This window comes from Opisthocomus hoazin, chromosome 2, assembly GCF_030867145.1.
Source record: "Opisthocomus hoazin isolate bOpiHoa1 chromosome 2, bOpiHoa1.hap1, whole genome shotgun sequence".
Classification (NCBI taxonomy): Eukaryota; Metazoa; Chordata; class Aves; order Opisthocomiformes; family Opisthocomidae; genus Opisthocomus; species Opisthocomus hoazin.
The window spans coordinates 67,942,536-67,959,314 of record NC_134415.1 but is presented as its reverse complement, the minus strand read 5'-3'; the positions used below and the strand labels follow the sequence as shown (position 1 = coordinate 67,959,314).

The 16,779-nt window shown below is 39.5% G+C and overlaps 1 protein-coding gene across 2 annotated transcripts in view; it reads right to left on the bottom strand.

Annotated features, from left to right (window-relative positions):
- Positions 1-1,142: 1,142 nt before the first annotated feature.
- The window catches only part of STX7 (syntaxin 7), a 34,385-nt gene continuing 18,748 nt past the window's right edge, over positions 1,143-16,779 (bottom strand). For both annotated transcript variants that reach the window (XM_075414016.1, XM_075414017.1), the window contains exons 3-10: positions 13,616-13,685; positions 10,965-11,055; positions 9,119-9,256; positions 8,322-8,374; positions 7,463-7,553; positions 6,101-6,173; positions 5,227-5,309; positions 1,143-2,572 (exon numbers count right to left, since the gene is read on the bottom strand). In XM_075414016.1, coding sequence (XP_075270131.1) covers positions 2,480-2,572; positions 5,227-5,309; positions 6,101-6,173; positions 7,463-7,553; positions 8,322-8,374; positions 9,119-9,256; positions 10,965-11,055; positions 13,616-13,685 — 692 coding nt within the window. In that variant the 3' untranslated portion in view covers positions 1,143-2,479. The remainder of the gene's footprint in view (positions 2,573-5,226; positions 5,310-6,100; positions 6,174-7,462; positions 7,554-8,321; positions 8,375-9,118; positions 9,257-10,964; positions 11,056-13,615; positions 13,686-16,779) is intronic.

Sequence of the window (16,779 nt, the reverse complement as noted above, 5' to 3'; positions counted from 1 at the left end):
GCTGGATAAACTTAATAAGGCAGGCACCCACGCCTTTGTAAGGTAAAGAGGCAATCATAAAATATACCATTTCATCTCAAGATGAGCAATATTCTTGATAAGCCTTTGAGTAGAGAACCCTCCCAGCAGAAAAACAAATTGCAATGCATATGAAATGTGACAAGCATCAAGCACAGACAGAATTTCCAATCTGCCAGGAGTCAGAGCTGAAGATCTGCTGCTGCAGTGCTGCTTTTCCACCCCAAGCATGTCAGCGGAATCCGCCAGTCATTGACAGCAGCAGGTAGGACGTACAGCAACAGAGAAAAGGATCTCCTGGGCCAGCAGGATCAGGCCATTCCTCTGTGCCTGTCTGCAATAGTGTAAAAAGTTTGCTAACTACTAAGGTCAAGAAACTTTCAAAGTTGGTTTTCGAGAGCTCACTGGTGAGAAAGGTACTCAGCCAAAATGATGACTGCTCTTCTAGTGCCGACTACCCTAGTCTGAAAACAATAAAAAGGCGTTAGCATTACTAGCGCCAGCCTTACGCTTCGGGCCACTACCAGCCTTGGTGTCTGACGTTCTTTAACAGGTAAGGGTAATGGAGGCCCAGCCTCGCTCACAGCACGAGGGCAGCCACAGAATATGGTGGCTGGGATCTCAACACACAAGACTCCATGCTGCGACTTACACGAAAATTAAATTCCCCTTTGAACCTCAGAGATGTTTTCCACGTTACATAGACCACAATGATGCAGTTTCACAGGACTTATTTTTCCTCCATTGCTTTTGGGAATCCCAGTACAGCGGCACCACCCTCCTTACCGCATCACGGGTTCCCATCCCTCGAAAGCTGCATGCTGTGCTGAAGGAGAGCCAGCAACAGCCTGCCCTCAGCACCCGCTGTCAGCAGCCCCACAGAGCAAAGCAGCCTCTGCTCCTCAGACTGGGCGCACACAGGTGGGAATGCAAAACCCAGGAGCGTTTTCACTAACGGAGGGAAGCGCCGCACAGGAACAGGGGTCCCTCTGGGCTGATTAGCCAGCAGAGCTGACCTTCTCTGCAGCTCTTCAGAAAAGTCTCTGTCATTTACATCAAGGCAAAGACGACAGCTTTACTTGTAAAGACAGATTCTGAAACAAAGGAACTACTAGAAAAACACACTCCTTAAAAGATCTTTATTTTGGTTGTATGGTTACAATTCTGAAGTCCATGTATGCTTGCAGTTAGATTGTTCCCAAATAATATTTCATAGCTGACCATGTAAACAGTGCATTCTCTATCAGTCTAGTGTACAAGAACTTTATAAAATACAGATTAAGTGACTTTTTCATCTGTATACTTTTCAGATTAGTTCACCAATATCAATTAAAAAGGAAAATAGATTAACTGGCAAAAAAGTGTTGTTACATTTTTAATACATTAGTACAAAATGGCACAAAAGGAAAAAGGTCATTTTAAAGGCTATATGCATCAAACATCTTAAACAGTTCGATTCAGTTCAACCAATTTCAACTTAATTTCAAATACCACTGTTGAGCTTGGAATTGAACTAGTAATCTTCTTTTCTTCAGCTGTACGAAAGACCTCACATACAACTTTGGATCTGTTCATGGAAACCGAATCACAGCAGTTTCAGAACAGTAAGATTCAAGTGCAGTTAGGAAGTTGGGAATTTCTATTCTTCCCAGTAAGTCTAAGAATTCACAGACTAGAGCTTATTTTCATCTAGCCAAGGTAATTGATGCACACCTCAGATGCAAAGATACCAGACATGTGCACACAAAACGCATTATGAAATACTGTAAGAACTGAAACAAAAAATCCGTATGATTGTATCTTCCACCCTAGCTAGCTTTTCAGGCGGCTTCCAGGCATAACCATACTCAACGCCAGATACAGAGATACATGAAGCATCTAAAAGGTTTCAGGCAAACTGAAGGCTTAATTCAACGGCTTCAGTTGTAAAAGAGAGATCACACCAACTTCAGCAACCTACATTTCATTTTTGAACCACCCATATCAAATGGGTAGGTGAGTGGGAGAGAAGGGAAAGGCATAGAAAAGACATTTCTAACTTAAAAATAAATTTGGGAGATGTGAAGTTTTTTGCCTCAGGCAACAATTCAGGAGTTTGTTTTGGCAGCAACATTTAGTAATATTCCAAAATATAATTACCCACCCCTTCAAGACAAATTATCAGAATTTTGATTAGCCCCCCTAAACCTTAAGAGGTTTTAATGTTTAAGTTAACAGAAAAGTTCGTGATCTTGACTGTTTTTTTTCTGGTAAGACAGCACTCACATCCAAGAGGGCAGGCAGTTATACTGACAGTAGTACCGAGAACGTTACTTCTCATGTTAAAACAATAAGTCTTATTAAAAAAATCAGTGAGATGAAGTACAGAACCATTATTCTACTCAGCTTCACAACGAGCAAACCACAACTAGGAACTTCCTTTCATAATTTAAATACCAATTACAACGCTTTCTCCAGAGACTTATCTTGTAGATAACCATATGATGAGTCCAACAAGCAATACTCCAACAGCAAGTATAATCATGAGGATGCACATCTTCTTTCGGGACTTTTGCTGCCAACACAGAAAAAAACAAGTTGATTGAAAACTGCACCACCACATCAGAAGACTACTCAAATGCTTTTATGGTCTTGCGCAATCTAACCAAATTGTGTCCTTACTAACAACAAGCCATGTGAAGTTGTTCAAGAAAAAAAAAAAGAGCTAATTTACCCATGACTGACTTTTATGGCTATTTTATTCAATAGAACGATTTCAGTGGTATTTTCTGGCATACATAATAAACTAATGAAAGAGAATGCAGTAACCTAATGAACGGATGTAATTAGAATGCTGGGGGAAATAAAATGTGAGAGAGCAGGTGACCACATACAAAGGAAAATGGAGAAACAATCTGCACAGCAGAGGAGGTAGAAATGGTCTGCTAGAAAGATATTTAAAAAGACTACTAATGTATATACAGCAGGGGACAAAAGACTGCAATTTTAGACTTCCGGAAGATTGACTTTGCATCTATTCACAGAGTTATTTTAAAGTTGTTTTTGTGAAGTTTCTTAGGTACCACTTGCTCTTAAGAAAAAAAAAACAAACACAAAAAAACAGAGACCTGACTAGAGACCCAGTTAAACAGATGTCACCACAACAAAGTGCAAGTTATGAGCATGTCCAGAACTTTCACATCTTCCATACAGGTCTGTAACTTGAGATACCAGAGCACCCAAGTCTAACAGCAGTCTGTCATCCTTTATCTGAAGGATATGGAATCTGAAGGTTTCCTTCACAGCAGGAAAAGAAATTACCAGTGTGTTTCACAGGCTTTTGCTGATACCCAAGGGATAACAACACTCAAATCTTGGGATTCTAGCCCACAGCTCCAAAAGCAAAGCCAGGCTTTGCTCTATTTGGAGGCAGTTATTCTGCCTGGGTGTTTTTGGTGTTGTCTGTCCCCCCCCCAAAGAACTACATCTGTGTCAGTTCTTCACTGCATCTGCCAGTTCTCTGCCCAGTACTACCCAGACTACCAAGTTTCTTAACTATTCTCTTCTAGTTTTACCTATCTTCTTGCCACTTCTCCCATTGTCAGGCTAAGATTTCTTCATTTCATCATTTTACTTGCTAGAACTCCATCCATTTGCTAGAGTACCTTCCTTTTTTTGTTTGTTTTAAAATCTGTGAGCAGTTCTCTCCTTACACTCCCAGTCTCTTCCATTTCCACCTCTTGCCAATGCTGAACTGAAGTCAAACATTGCCCCTATAACACTACTTCAGCAAGGTAGTGGACTAAAGACACGGAGATGTTCTTTCCTCATACACTTGATCATCATTCCTACATGTCCTGAAGCAGCACTGGTGAAGGGGGAAAGACAAGAGAGGTTCCTGGCTTCGCCCAGACAGCTCTGCTGTGCGAACACACCCCATGTGGCAGATGAGTGGTGCCTATCTCACCTAATCACAAACAGGAGTTCTGAGGGTACCAACCACGGGCAGCCTCCTCCCTGCCAGCACGCCTGGGCCTCTAATACTTCCCTGAGGGGGTCAGGGTGTACAATATAATAGCTGCCGAAATGAAAATAAGTCCGCTGAAATGGAAATGATTTTTCAGCAGCTTGGAACAAACACGAGTTTTCAAGAAAAGGAAAGTTCAAATCCAAAGCAAACTACACAACCCTTTCAAACACAGGCCAACTCTGCCGAGTGTTTGGTCTCTGCGGCAAGACCCACTGAACAGAAGCATAACCTTCCTTTGAGATCCCAAGATTTTCATCCTTTCCTCCTCAAGATAAAGCACGAAGTTTTAAATTTTAAATTTCAACTAGAAAACTAAATTTCAACTAAAACATTTCAACTAGAAAACTAACACCTTCCACAGAGAATTTTGGCTGCTACTATTTTTTTTCCTGAACTTAATCAGTATCAAAATAGGAGCCATCAACCACACTTAATGTGCCAATTAGTGCCACCTAGAATACAGTTCAAGGGTGCATCCACCCCTTTCCCTCTCCTGAAATCAGCAGACAATCCTTCAGGCACTTTGTCATTGATTTACTATACTGGCTACTACTAAGACACATAAGAGGATTAAAAAAAAAAAGTATAAGGACTAACTCTGACTTAAGAGGGAAGATTTATTACTAATAAGATTATTTCTACTAAGTTCCAAAAATGTTATAAAGAAATGGCATTTAAAGGTATTTAAACGGCTTTTCGAAAAAGTTTGAAATATGCTTTTAGCATCAGGGTAGCAATTAACAGAAGTTGGATATACACAGCTTTGAGAAGATTCTAGACAGCAAAAATTGGTGCTAACTGGCAGCACCTTCAGTAGACTTGCCTGCATATCTTCCCTACTCCTTCAGTGATCTTTAGAGGCTTGCTCTCCACACATGGGAACCTCTTACTTTTTGACCTGTGAAAGGAAGGGGGGTTTTTTCCCTTTTTTTTTTTTTTTTTTTTTTTAATAAAGGTATAACTCCAGGTGCTCTGAAACAGCCTAGCTACTTTTACAGGAAACCCAAAGCTTTCAGAGGTCACTGACTTTTGTTTTATAGTGACCTAGAAATACCACCATAGTCTAATATAAACCTTTAAGTAAGTCTCCAAGCCTTGAGGAAATTGACAAGCAAAATCTGAACTGCATATGAAAAGTGGAAGTCAGGACTACTGAGAAAGGACACATACACCCAGCTGGCAGCTGGTATTGACATTACCTGGTAGTTTGCTGCTCTTGACAGCTGCTGGTTTGCTTGCTGCACATGTACCTCTGCATTTTCCACATTGGCTTCTATGCTGTCTTTATTTTAAAAGGAAACATTTCAAATTTTGGTTAGTAATAACCCGGCCAAAGACTTGGAATGCTGAAATACACTTTAAAGCATATGCAATAGCTGTCCCCCAACTGCTGGTGTCTTCATCGATACCGAAAGTTTTATATCGTACATTATGGAAGTTTGACCTACCCTATCTTTACTCCTGAGTTCATTTCTGAACCACCCAGGCTGAATTCATGTCAGTGACAGCTCCCTTGCTCTAGGAGCAGGGCTGAACTTCACATACTGACTGGGACAGAAACTTTCAGTACTTCTACTCTTTTACTGTGAGCAGATTATGGGCTAGGGTGATTAAAAAAAGCCCTACAAATGTATGCTGGATGTAGACAACAGCATGGCTTAGCAGCAGACTCAGAAAATGTATTTTCCAACCACATTTCATTAAAAGAATAAACCTGTTTGCATGGAGGGCAAAGCAGGAAACTTTGCTGAATCTGCACGCTTACGTCACTAGTCAATACAGTAAAACTCCCCACGCAAACTCCAATTTAATGTACAGTTAAAAAACCTACTTTTAAAGACATTTTACAAACATTTAAAACTACATAATGTTTCAAACTACACTTTAAACACACTTTCCCAATCTATTCCCAGTCACTTCAACCAGTGTACCCATTACTAGGTTGCACCTGATTTACTTTCGCATTAATACTCTCGTTAGAGGAATTTTCCCAGCAAAACGACATTCTACATTTGCTGATCTCCAGAGAAACACAATAAAAAAATTTTCACAGAATATTTTAATTGGACTTACCTATCACATCACCTTGCTCATGAATCATCATTCCCAGATCTTTAAAAATTTCATTGATGTCCATAATATCTGCCTGCAAGGAAGCAATCGTTGCATTAATTGACATACCGTATTCTAGTATCTCTGCACATTTAGATACAGATACTGCTCCTTCTCCTCCCAAGTATGCATCCACGGCTCTACACTTCGGGATAAAAAAACCTTAATATGTTTATTTGGAAGGCTTTTTTGGTACTACAAGACCAAGTTCATTATAACCAAACTAACTGAAGATGAGTATGTGCACAAAGTACACTTCACATCACAAACAGAATCTCTCATTGCTGAGGGCTTGTCTACACAGTTACTTGTATTAGTTTAACTGAAGGGAAAGGCTCATGTCAACTTTGCTTGAAAGCTACCCACTTAAGCCAAATTAATAAAAGCATGTGCAGAAAGTATTTTGCATTAGTTTTAGTACACCTATCAAATTAAAAACACACAAATTTCGTAAGCAGCACAGCTTACAGAAATTACCTCTACAATATGGCCAGGCTATTGCATCTGTATTACATTATCCTATTATCATCTAGTTATGACGAAGTGAAAGATGCCATGTTACCACTGTGTATATGATCTCTTCTTAACCAATGAATGACACGTGTTCAGTGCAATTCACTGGACGGTAATGTGTTGGTGGCAAGGGAGAGATTACTGAAAAATTTATACATAGAATGGATTTTGCCACACGCATCAGTAAGGGTTCCTGACAAACTCCAGTCCCAGCATCTTTCCTGTTGATGGCAGAGATGTGGATTCCAAGCTGGCCAGAAAAATTCATTTTGGCTTCACAGAAGTCTCTTGGTGTCAGTATTTCATCACATGTGACAATTTTTTTAAATGTTTTTAAATTTTTGACAAGCCCTGAATTACAAACATTTGAATGAAACGGAGCATCTCTTTCCAGAAGTGTTCAAAAAAGCCACTTAGAAAATGAAGATGTTGAACGATACAGTGGGAATATCCAGAAGCAAAGGTTTAATTTTGCTTCATTTATAGTCACTGTTAAAAAAGGTGATATAATATGACTATGTTGGAAAAAATGAGAGGCTTTTTTTCTTGCAATCACATGAGCACTCTCATTCTGGAATTGAACCACTGAAGTTAAACACAGTGTCAAAACACGGCTTTCATACAGTAGATTTCTAATGCACATTTCACATCTAACGGCAATATCTGTAGTTCTGAAAGAAAAAACCACACCCACAAACAAACCCTAACCCCTCAAGATTAATGTCTGTAATTAATGCTCATGCCACTGTAAAATTTTTTTTCTTTGGAAACATTAAAAGCATATTCTGCTGTAAACCCACTTGTACTTACCTCAAGCTGCCTAATAGAAGATTCCCTCTCCTCAATAAGACGGAGGTCATCTTCTGTAATTTCTTCATCTTGCACTTGTGCTTGTGGTTGACTATCCAACAACAAAAAAAACCAAAACCCACCCAGAATTGAGAAGGAACAATAAGAAATAACTCAGAAGACTAAAATGACAGTTAAATACATAGCACATGCTTTATATTATCAGTTAACAAAATGCACATTTTTACCCTTGCCTGCCTAGCTAACAGGGAAGGCCTAGCAGTCACACCTTTGGTATAGGAAGCTGTTGCTGTAGCAATGCTGCATACAACATTGAACTAGCATGGTTGGAAATTCCAAGTATGAATACAAGGGCAAAGTTTCCTCTGAATTACAAACTGCAGAGTTTATATCCATCTGAGGCAAAAGCAAGGAAGCCAACAAAACAGAATCTGAGACTGAGAAGCAGTTCTCTGAGTGTATGAAAGCAATAGGAAATCCCAGTAAACATTGGACCCTTATCACAACTTAACAGTCTTACTCTATTCAGAGGCTGGACTCTGCTTACCTAAGTCTGGGTCTCAAAGTCCAAATACAGACTCAGGGCAGCTTAAGGAGATGACTAAAGCTGAAGCACGGGGAAAAAAGGGGGAGGTGAGGTGAATTGTTCCTTTTTCTTCCCACCTATCCCACCAAAGCCTCTTCTTGATACTTGCCCTATGGAAGAAAGCCTAACTGAACAACTTATTCCAACTCCCTTCAGAAAAAGGCAATTGATCAGAAAAAACAAAAATAATAAAAAAGAAATTGGCAGCTGGCTTCCCTGCAAGCCATTTATCATTCTGAGCTAGGTTAAGACTTATTAACAAATTCAGCCTACCTGTCCCAAGAGACAAGTGTTCCTTCTTTGTAGCTATCTTCAGGAGCACCACCCTAAATGATCAGTGTTTAAAAAAATAAAAAAACATCAGGGCCCTGAAAGGAGCACTGTCAACATTTATATAACAAGTCAATATTACAAAGTTTATAGTAAGCCAACTTCAAACTGAAACATGATTTAACATGTTCTCGTCCTGATTTTGCTTTACACATGCATAAAGCTGAAATACAAGCAAAAATATTCAGCTCAGTAACTGCCTGCTAAAATTTACAAGTACAGCAATGTGTATTTGGCACAGAGTGAAAAGACAAAATTGATATGCTAACAAGGAAAAGCTCAACATCTCTAGCTCCTTGGCACTTCTCCACTTTAACACTGCACAGAAATCTGGCATGTGATTCTCCCCTGTAGGAAAACATATGTTGCTAGCTAAAGGTCCAGCAAAACCATTTCAAAATCTACTAAACATTGCTTTTGCAAAATTATGGCATGAACCCTGGGGCAGTTCTTGCTTTTGTGTGACAAAGGCAAGGAAAATGTAACAGTTCTCAGGGAGGGATGGAGCGGGTGGGTGTGTGTTATTACAACTTAATTCAGCCTTTACTATAAAATGAATTGTGTAATTCAGCTATGCATAAGAAAGCTTATAATCATATACTTTTAATCATATAGCACACATTCTGCAGTATTTGGAGTCATATGAGCTTTTGTAAGTTCATTACAGAGGCAAACTTGACACTGAACACCACCCAACACCCTTGTAAACAGAATATAATGGCACATTTTCAGATACTTACAGATACCCTTGAGCTGGCTCTTACTCTGGCTACAAAGTCTTTTTCTTTCTCAGCAGCTTGCCTTTGGAGTCTTTGGAAATTTGTCAGTGCTGTGGTGAACTCCCCCACAAGACGGTCTTTCTGTATTTTTCTTTGACGCTATAGGAGAAAAAGTTTTACCAAGTCAAACGAACTCAGGCTTTTCAAGGCTCTGCCGTTTCCAGGCTGCTCAGTGCTAAGGCATATACTCTTTTTTCTTAACAGGTGTACAGGAAGGCTGCCTACAAAACCATAACTGCATGGGCAAATTTTTCTTCCCTCTGAGATCACATAACTCTGCCACAATTTAAGGCATTTAAGAGGAAACAAATGTATTTAGTTTCATTTAACATCTGGAAATGAGAAATAGGCAGGGATAAGAAAACTGCTACCTTCCTCATTATCTGTTGCTTACAAAACCTACTGTTCAAGTGTGAAATACTTTGATACTGTAGATGCTAAAGTATGCACAGGTGACTGAAGCGGCAGGGGGAAGGGTGCAGAAAAGAAAGAAATGGGCAGGGACAGGGCACTCCACATGTATTTTACATAAATGCTGAAAATATGTACTGAGCTGCACCCAGAAGTGGTACAAAAATACCAGTTCTAACCATTCAGGCCTTTTTTTTTTTCCCCCCTCCTTCTTTTTCCTTCTTTTTTTTTTTTCTTCTTCCCGAAGATGTGGGGAGGGAAAAGGAATACTGGGCACTCAGGAGAGCCTCCGCCATATTTCCCTAAATGTATACATTACACCAACCCTTCCTTCCAAACTTCTGAGAGGCTATAATTTGCCATTCATGCATTTCATTGAGAGGTAGCTCTTATGAATATGCTCACAACAAAAAAATATCATGAGTAAAATTCATCAGGAGTAAAATTAAAACAGCAAAACATCTCACAGCCAACTTTTCAGCTCCATGATAAACAGAGAAACAGAAAAAAAAACCCCAAACATACTTTATGTAACTAGAGATATACCAAGACCAAGTTTTAACATCTCTGTTAGAAGTTTACACCCTGACAGGATGAGCACATGTGGATCCTGGCTTGCTATTTGAATTCAGTGTTTCAGTACAATTCATTTTCGTAAAGGCTCCTTGGTAACCAGCCAAGGACCAGGCAAGTTGTTTGAGCAACAGTAGCCTGAACTCACATTTTCTGGCATCTTGCTGCTCTTCCCTTATCTAACTGACAGATTTCGCTAGGGTAAGAAACTGTAGGATGGCAGGCAGGAGCGTGCTAATGACAACAGCCACTTCACGTTACCTTCTGCCGAGATTTTACACAAAAAAGCAGTTTTAAGACTGCCCAAGTTGTTTTAGTAACAGCTCCTGTCCACTCGTCTTCAGAACGGAAAAGCCTGTGGACAAGACATAGCATATATGCTGACCTGAGTGATGTAGAACAGATCTATGTGCATAATCAAATTATTCGGACAGTGGGTGAACAGGTCTGGCCACCAGCCCTTGAAGGAGTTTTGACACACAACTCCTTGCCCCTGGAAGCAGTCAGAGTTAGCATCACTGCAACAAATCGCAAAGTGCCCAGCTACCTGAAAGCACAGGCATAGCACACTGCCTTCATTCCTGCCATTTCAGCCGAACTACCTCATTCCTGATACATAAAACCAACTTTGGAACAAGTCTGGGCTGCAACAAGATACTCTTGTGTTGCAGGTGTCCCTGTTGTGCAAAGGTGTTGACTAATGAAACAATGCTTTGGAAGTCTGGTGAGGAGCACAAAAATAGGCATGCAGAACTGAAGTCACTCAAATACTGTACATTAGGCAACACGACAGTCAAACAAGCCATGCTCTTTGGTTTTATACCTGTTCACTTGTTGCAGGCAAAGATCCAAACTCTTTAATGTATTTGTCAGTTTCTTTGGCAAGCTGGTTGGTGTATTGCTGCTTCTGTTGCCTAAAACCAAATACAAAGTTTCATTAGAGACCACTGGGTTACTTCATTTGACTTTCACCCATTCTTAAAAAAGCAGCAGTGCTAAATGCTTCTCTAAAGCGCACGAAGCCATCTTTATTACGTTCTTCACTGTAAAGGCACAACATCAAGGATTCCAGGCAAGACAGATGCCGAAGAATGTGTGTTCCTCAATGTGACAATATAATTACTCACTTTTTTTTTTAAGGTTTCTTCCATTTTCCTAATGTGCAGTAATAGGTTTCTAGTTATTATGAGTATCTAAACACGCTTTTCATAGTCCTTTTGAGGCTATCAATAGTTGGAAACACCTGGTCAATTATGAGTTCAGAATAACCGTAGAAAAGACCAAGTTTTTTTGTGTGACTTAAATATAATACAGCCCATGAAAGGTCAATTTCTGATAGTTACAGGAAAGCTTATCCAAAGAGACCTATTTTCTCCCATATTACAATTGCTGTGAACTTAGTTGAAAACTTCATTACTTATTAATAGCTTTAACAGTGCTTCAAAAGAAACCTTGTCTTCAACAGCATTGCTATTTTTGGGGCTTTTTTTCTCTTTGCTTCTGATATTATCACACGCTCCTTTACCAATTGTATTTTTTTCCTGGAGCAACTCAAATTCTTTACCTGCTTTTGCATCCTCCTCCCCACTGTATACAAAAAAGTTTTACCTGGAAAGCTATTAGCAAAAAATCAACATCAATATTTAAAATAATCAAATAACTGTTCAGATATATACCAACATGAAAAGAATGGCCAAATGTTCAGAGAAGTGAAAAAGAGACCATCAGACAACTCAGGGAAGCTTGCCATATATATTACCTCCATAGAGGGACTGGAACATGTCCGTCACAACAGTTTCTATCCTGTTTAGTTGTGAATTTATGCCTAGATCCTGTCTGGTTATTGCACAAACTGTGCATGTTCACCTTCACCTATTCAGTCTCCAGTAGCCAGTGTTGATTGTAACCTGGCTAATGTTATGGGCCCTGAACTCAGGCTATTATAAAGCAATTTCATTGTTCACACAAAATGAATGTGATGCCTCTGGTCCAATAGACACCTCCTCCTATAATTCAATGGCCTCATAATGACATTAACCACACTGAAGACTGCCAACTTTCTTGCCCACAGAGTGAGCACAAGCCGTTGCTTACGTGCATTTATGATGCCAAGATTAATGTGGTAAAGGAGTTAAATGGAAAAAAAAAAATCATAACGGTTCATTAGACCGTGCAGATAAGTGGAGGGCAGCTGACTCTCTTGGTCAGTGGCATATTCATGAAGCTCTACCTTCAGGTGACTGAACTATAGAAGAAAATCTGCCTTGGAACCTTATTTCACTCCTGCTCCTTTAGGACTTCTGGCACATGTTTATTCTATAATGTCATCCCTTATTGTATCTTTCATCACCAAAAAGACTTTACCCTCTCTTCCACAGTATCACATCTCACAAAAAACCCCAATACATTTATTACCTTGTGAAACTTACACAGACAGATTTGAAGAGCTGATTGGGGTGGAAGGGGGCAACATTTGTTTTTAAAGCAGCAACAGTACTTTCTGCCCCTTTTTTTGTTCTGCCCCCTTCCCTTTGCTGACTCTCCTGGTTTCAGCTGGGATAGAGTTAATTTTCCTCCCAGTAGCTGCTGTGTTTCTGACTTAGTACCACAAGAATGTTGGTAACACTGACGGTTTCACCTGTTGCTATGATATCAAAGACTTTTTCCAGTCTCCCATGTGCAGCTACTGAGCAGGTGTGCAGGAGCTGGGAGGGAGCACAGACAGGCAGCCAGCCCAAGGTGGCCAATGGAACTATTCCATACCCTAGATGTCATGCTCAGTTTATGAATGGGGGTTGGACAGGGGGCAGGAATGTTTGGGGTTTTTTTCCCTCCTTTTTTTTCTTTTTTCTGTGAGTTTGAATCCTCTCTTGACTGTAAGTTTTAAACTTTTCTGGGAGTTAGTTATTTTTTGGGACTTTTGCAAAATTCTCAAAATCCACGAGTTCCAGGTTCCACTGTCACTGCTTGGGGACTGGCTGCAAACCCATTTTCAGGCAGTGAAAAAACTGTATTGTATATAGTTTGTTTTGCTATTCTTTATCATAATTGTTATTAGTAGTATTTCCTTTGTTGACTTATTAAACTGTCTTTATCTCAACCCATAAGTTGCCCCTTTTGTCCATTTCGCCTCCCCATCCCAGTGGGGGGAAGGGGAGGGGTGAGCGAGCAGCTGTGAGGTGCTTGGTTGCCAGCTGCCAGGTTAAACCACAACACAGACATACAGCACAGGTTTTATAGATGTATGGATAGTGCATGCAATGTACATGGGCAAACGAGCTGCCTCTAGTTTACACAGGCTATCCAAGACTAGTTTTAAAAAGGGTATATCAATACTTAAATTTCAAGTATTTCTCTGTACTCACCTTTCTTGGTGAGATCAAGAACTCTGCCTAACAAAAAACCCACCTCAGCACCTACTAGGAGATTGTTTACAATGCAATGAAATTAAATGTTTTCATGTGAAGTACTCACAGCTGTTGCCTCAACTCAGGCGTGTCCTGTGGTGTTCCAAGCTGATGTAATATTCTTTGTATTTCAGCAGCTGTTTGTGAAGAGGAAAAGAAATTTTAATGGGCCATAGACAATTCCCACTTAATTCTATGCATTTTTGCTTGACATTTCTAAAGCAATAGGAGTTGAGAGAAACTGAAACTCAAGACTCTTTCAACCTACTACAAAGACTTCACTTAAGAAATCTCAGAACAACTAGTGAATGGTTTTTGACAAGTTAAAGACAAAGCCCAGGCTTTCTTACAAAGGAGGGGAGTGTACTGAAGTGTCTAGGTAGAAACAGGCAATTTAAAGATCAGTCAATGGTTTCACTATAATATGGATAAACCAGTCCTTTTAACATTAGTTTTTAAAATAAGCAGCACAATTCTTGTTCTGGTTTAATCATATTTTATGCTTGTCACTTTGGAAAGCCATATGAAATGCTGCCATGACATTATCATACACAAATATTTCAGAAGGAGTGCATTAATGAAGGGACAGCAACAAAGCATTCATGGGCTTACAGTGCATTAACAAAGAAAAAAAAGGTCAAGTGTCCAGGTTTAAATTGCAGTTTTCAGATCCTTAGATTTTTAAACATGGGATACAAACCACCAGTGATTTTAAAATGCATTTCATAAAATATATTAGCTTTGTACTGCAAAAAGTGACACATCAACTGAGCCTTATTTTCAGCTTAATATATTTCACTGTCACAAGAGAAAGCAAGGAGAAAAATGGACAGACACTTCAAGCATATGCAGTTTATCACCCTGCAAAACTAATATCTTCGACGTGCTTTATCTCAGCTTAACACCCTCACATCTTCTAAAATGAAAGAATACATATGCAAAGTAACTTATTTGTGCTTGACCTCAGCTAGCAGACTTGTCTTCCTTGTGTTTCTGTGGCCCTCCCCAGGCAGACTGGTGTACCACAGTCAGTAGAAAATACGACAGTGTGATAGTACGTGGGATGCTCGCTTTACTAGCACGCTATATTTTTTTCCCCTAAAGACAATCAAAATTGCAGTAAAAGGTATCTCTAAATAATGAGGAAAACCATAACAAAGACTATTTTTCCATATACTATGGAAGAGATCTGTAGTAACAGACAGAACTTCAGTTACAAGAAGAAAGTTACCTGTGACTCATGTTACACAGTTAGATAAAACTGGAACTCCTTAGAGCATTTTTAGAAAGAATATTAATTCTAATCTTTGTTTCATAACAAGTCTCCAGGGAATTAGATGACACTGGATTTTCTACACTGCTTTACATAACGTCATGATGTCGACAACTGCTACAGCCCGTTCCCTCTGTGCAGACCAAAGTAACAAAGACATTAAAAAGAGGGGAAAGTTAGTACCTAAATTTTGCATGAGGTAAAAATCAAATACTTCAAGACAGAATTCTTCGGGGGAATAGAGACGACATAAGCTACTAAAAGAATTACTGAGGGAGCAGCACTGTAAGATGGGCTTCATGTGGTTTCTATTTTAATTGAGCTGAAAAGCAGCAAAACATAAATGAAAATGTTTGAACTTTGTCACCAGTTGCCACCATCCCGTCCTGGTAGGGATCTCCAACCTGCTGGGGCCGGAGGGCCTGCGAGTTGCTCCATGGCAGCCGGAGGTGGTCACGCGCGCTGGCGAAGACCGAATCCCAGCAATTAAGCCGCCTTCTTATATTCAGTATAACGCATTGTTTTAAAACAACAAACCAACCAACAAACAAAAAGATACCTGGCTGGTGTTATCTTCAACAGTGTGAAGTTTTAATGTCTACAAAACTGAGCAAAAATTGCCCTTTATTTGTTCCAAGGCACTCTCCCTTCCGATTCAAGAGCCAAGCTGCTCAGTTATTCTGTATGTACTTTCACAGGGAGAATAAAAAAACCCAGCCCCCCCAAACAAACTGCAAGCACTCCGTTCTCAGCCGTTTTGCAGACAAAAAAAGTACCGGGGTGTCCTACCGCCACCTAGAGATGCATTATTTAACTGCAAGTAATGAAAAACCAGGTTTGTGTTCTAAATAAAGGCTCTCACTTGAAAAAATCTCTGAAATAAAGCCTATACTTAAAATATTTGCATTCCAAGTTAAACATATATTTATCCTGCTTCTAAAACTGAACACAAGTAGATAATTGAAGGGAAATTAAAAGCCAGCACCGCGTAGTGGCTCAGCTATACAATCCCAGGCAGGGGGAAGTTCATCCCAGTTCAGGTCTTGTGATTCAAGAGTTCACCACAAAATTAAAACACTTTTTACCAAGAAATCTGTAAGTATGCATCAAAATACCAAAGTTGTAACAGGCTTTCAAACCTCAAGGGGAAAAAAATAAAGTAAAGAAAAAAACACCAAGGACTGAACTGACAAATTTTTCTGGGCTTCCTTTAATTTAGCATTTTTCACCTTAACCTGTCACAATAAGGATATTATTCAGAAAAAAATCGCATTTCTCCCTTCAATTTTTTGTTCATATAAAGTATTCTGCATTGAAAAGTGAAACATCACTTATTCAAGTAAGCAAAGAGAAAAAAGGTGGAGCAGTAAGTTACGGCTAACAGTCTTCAGCTGCACTCCTGAAGCTATCCTCATAAAAAAGCCAAAAGCAAGTTGGTAGGACCAGGATAACACAGGAAGCAGAGAGATGACCTCCCTGAAATCTTGATTTACAGTACATATCTGCAGGTTGATGAGTTAAAGAAATCCATCCTTTGTAGTCCTTCATATTAATATAAACATTCTAGAGTGTACACAGGCTGAAAAATATATTTCTTCTATAGCCTTGTAATTCTTTTGGTTTGGCTTAGGGTTTGGTTTTGGGGTTTTTTTGGGTTTGGGGTTTTTTTTTCAGATTTCTTACTGTAGCTACTACTCATTCAAACATTTGATATAATATTATACATATAATCACCAAACCACCTAAGTCACAGACACGTGTCCAGAATTCTGAACTTGTATAGCTTTTCTGACAGAAACAAACTTTAAAATATGCTTCAAGACAGTACCACCTGGATCACAGAGGTAAAGTGTCTTGTTCCCTCACATGTACACACAGAGATCTTACAGAAATTGATTCAAAGCAAGAACTGGCTTTGAAACTTCTTAGGTCAAAGTCGCTACCCCTTTGTTTTCTCA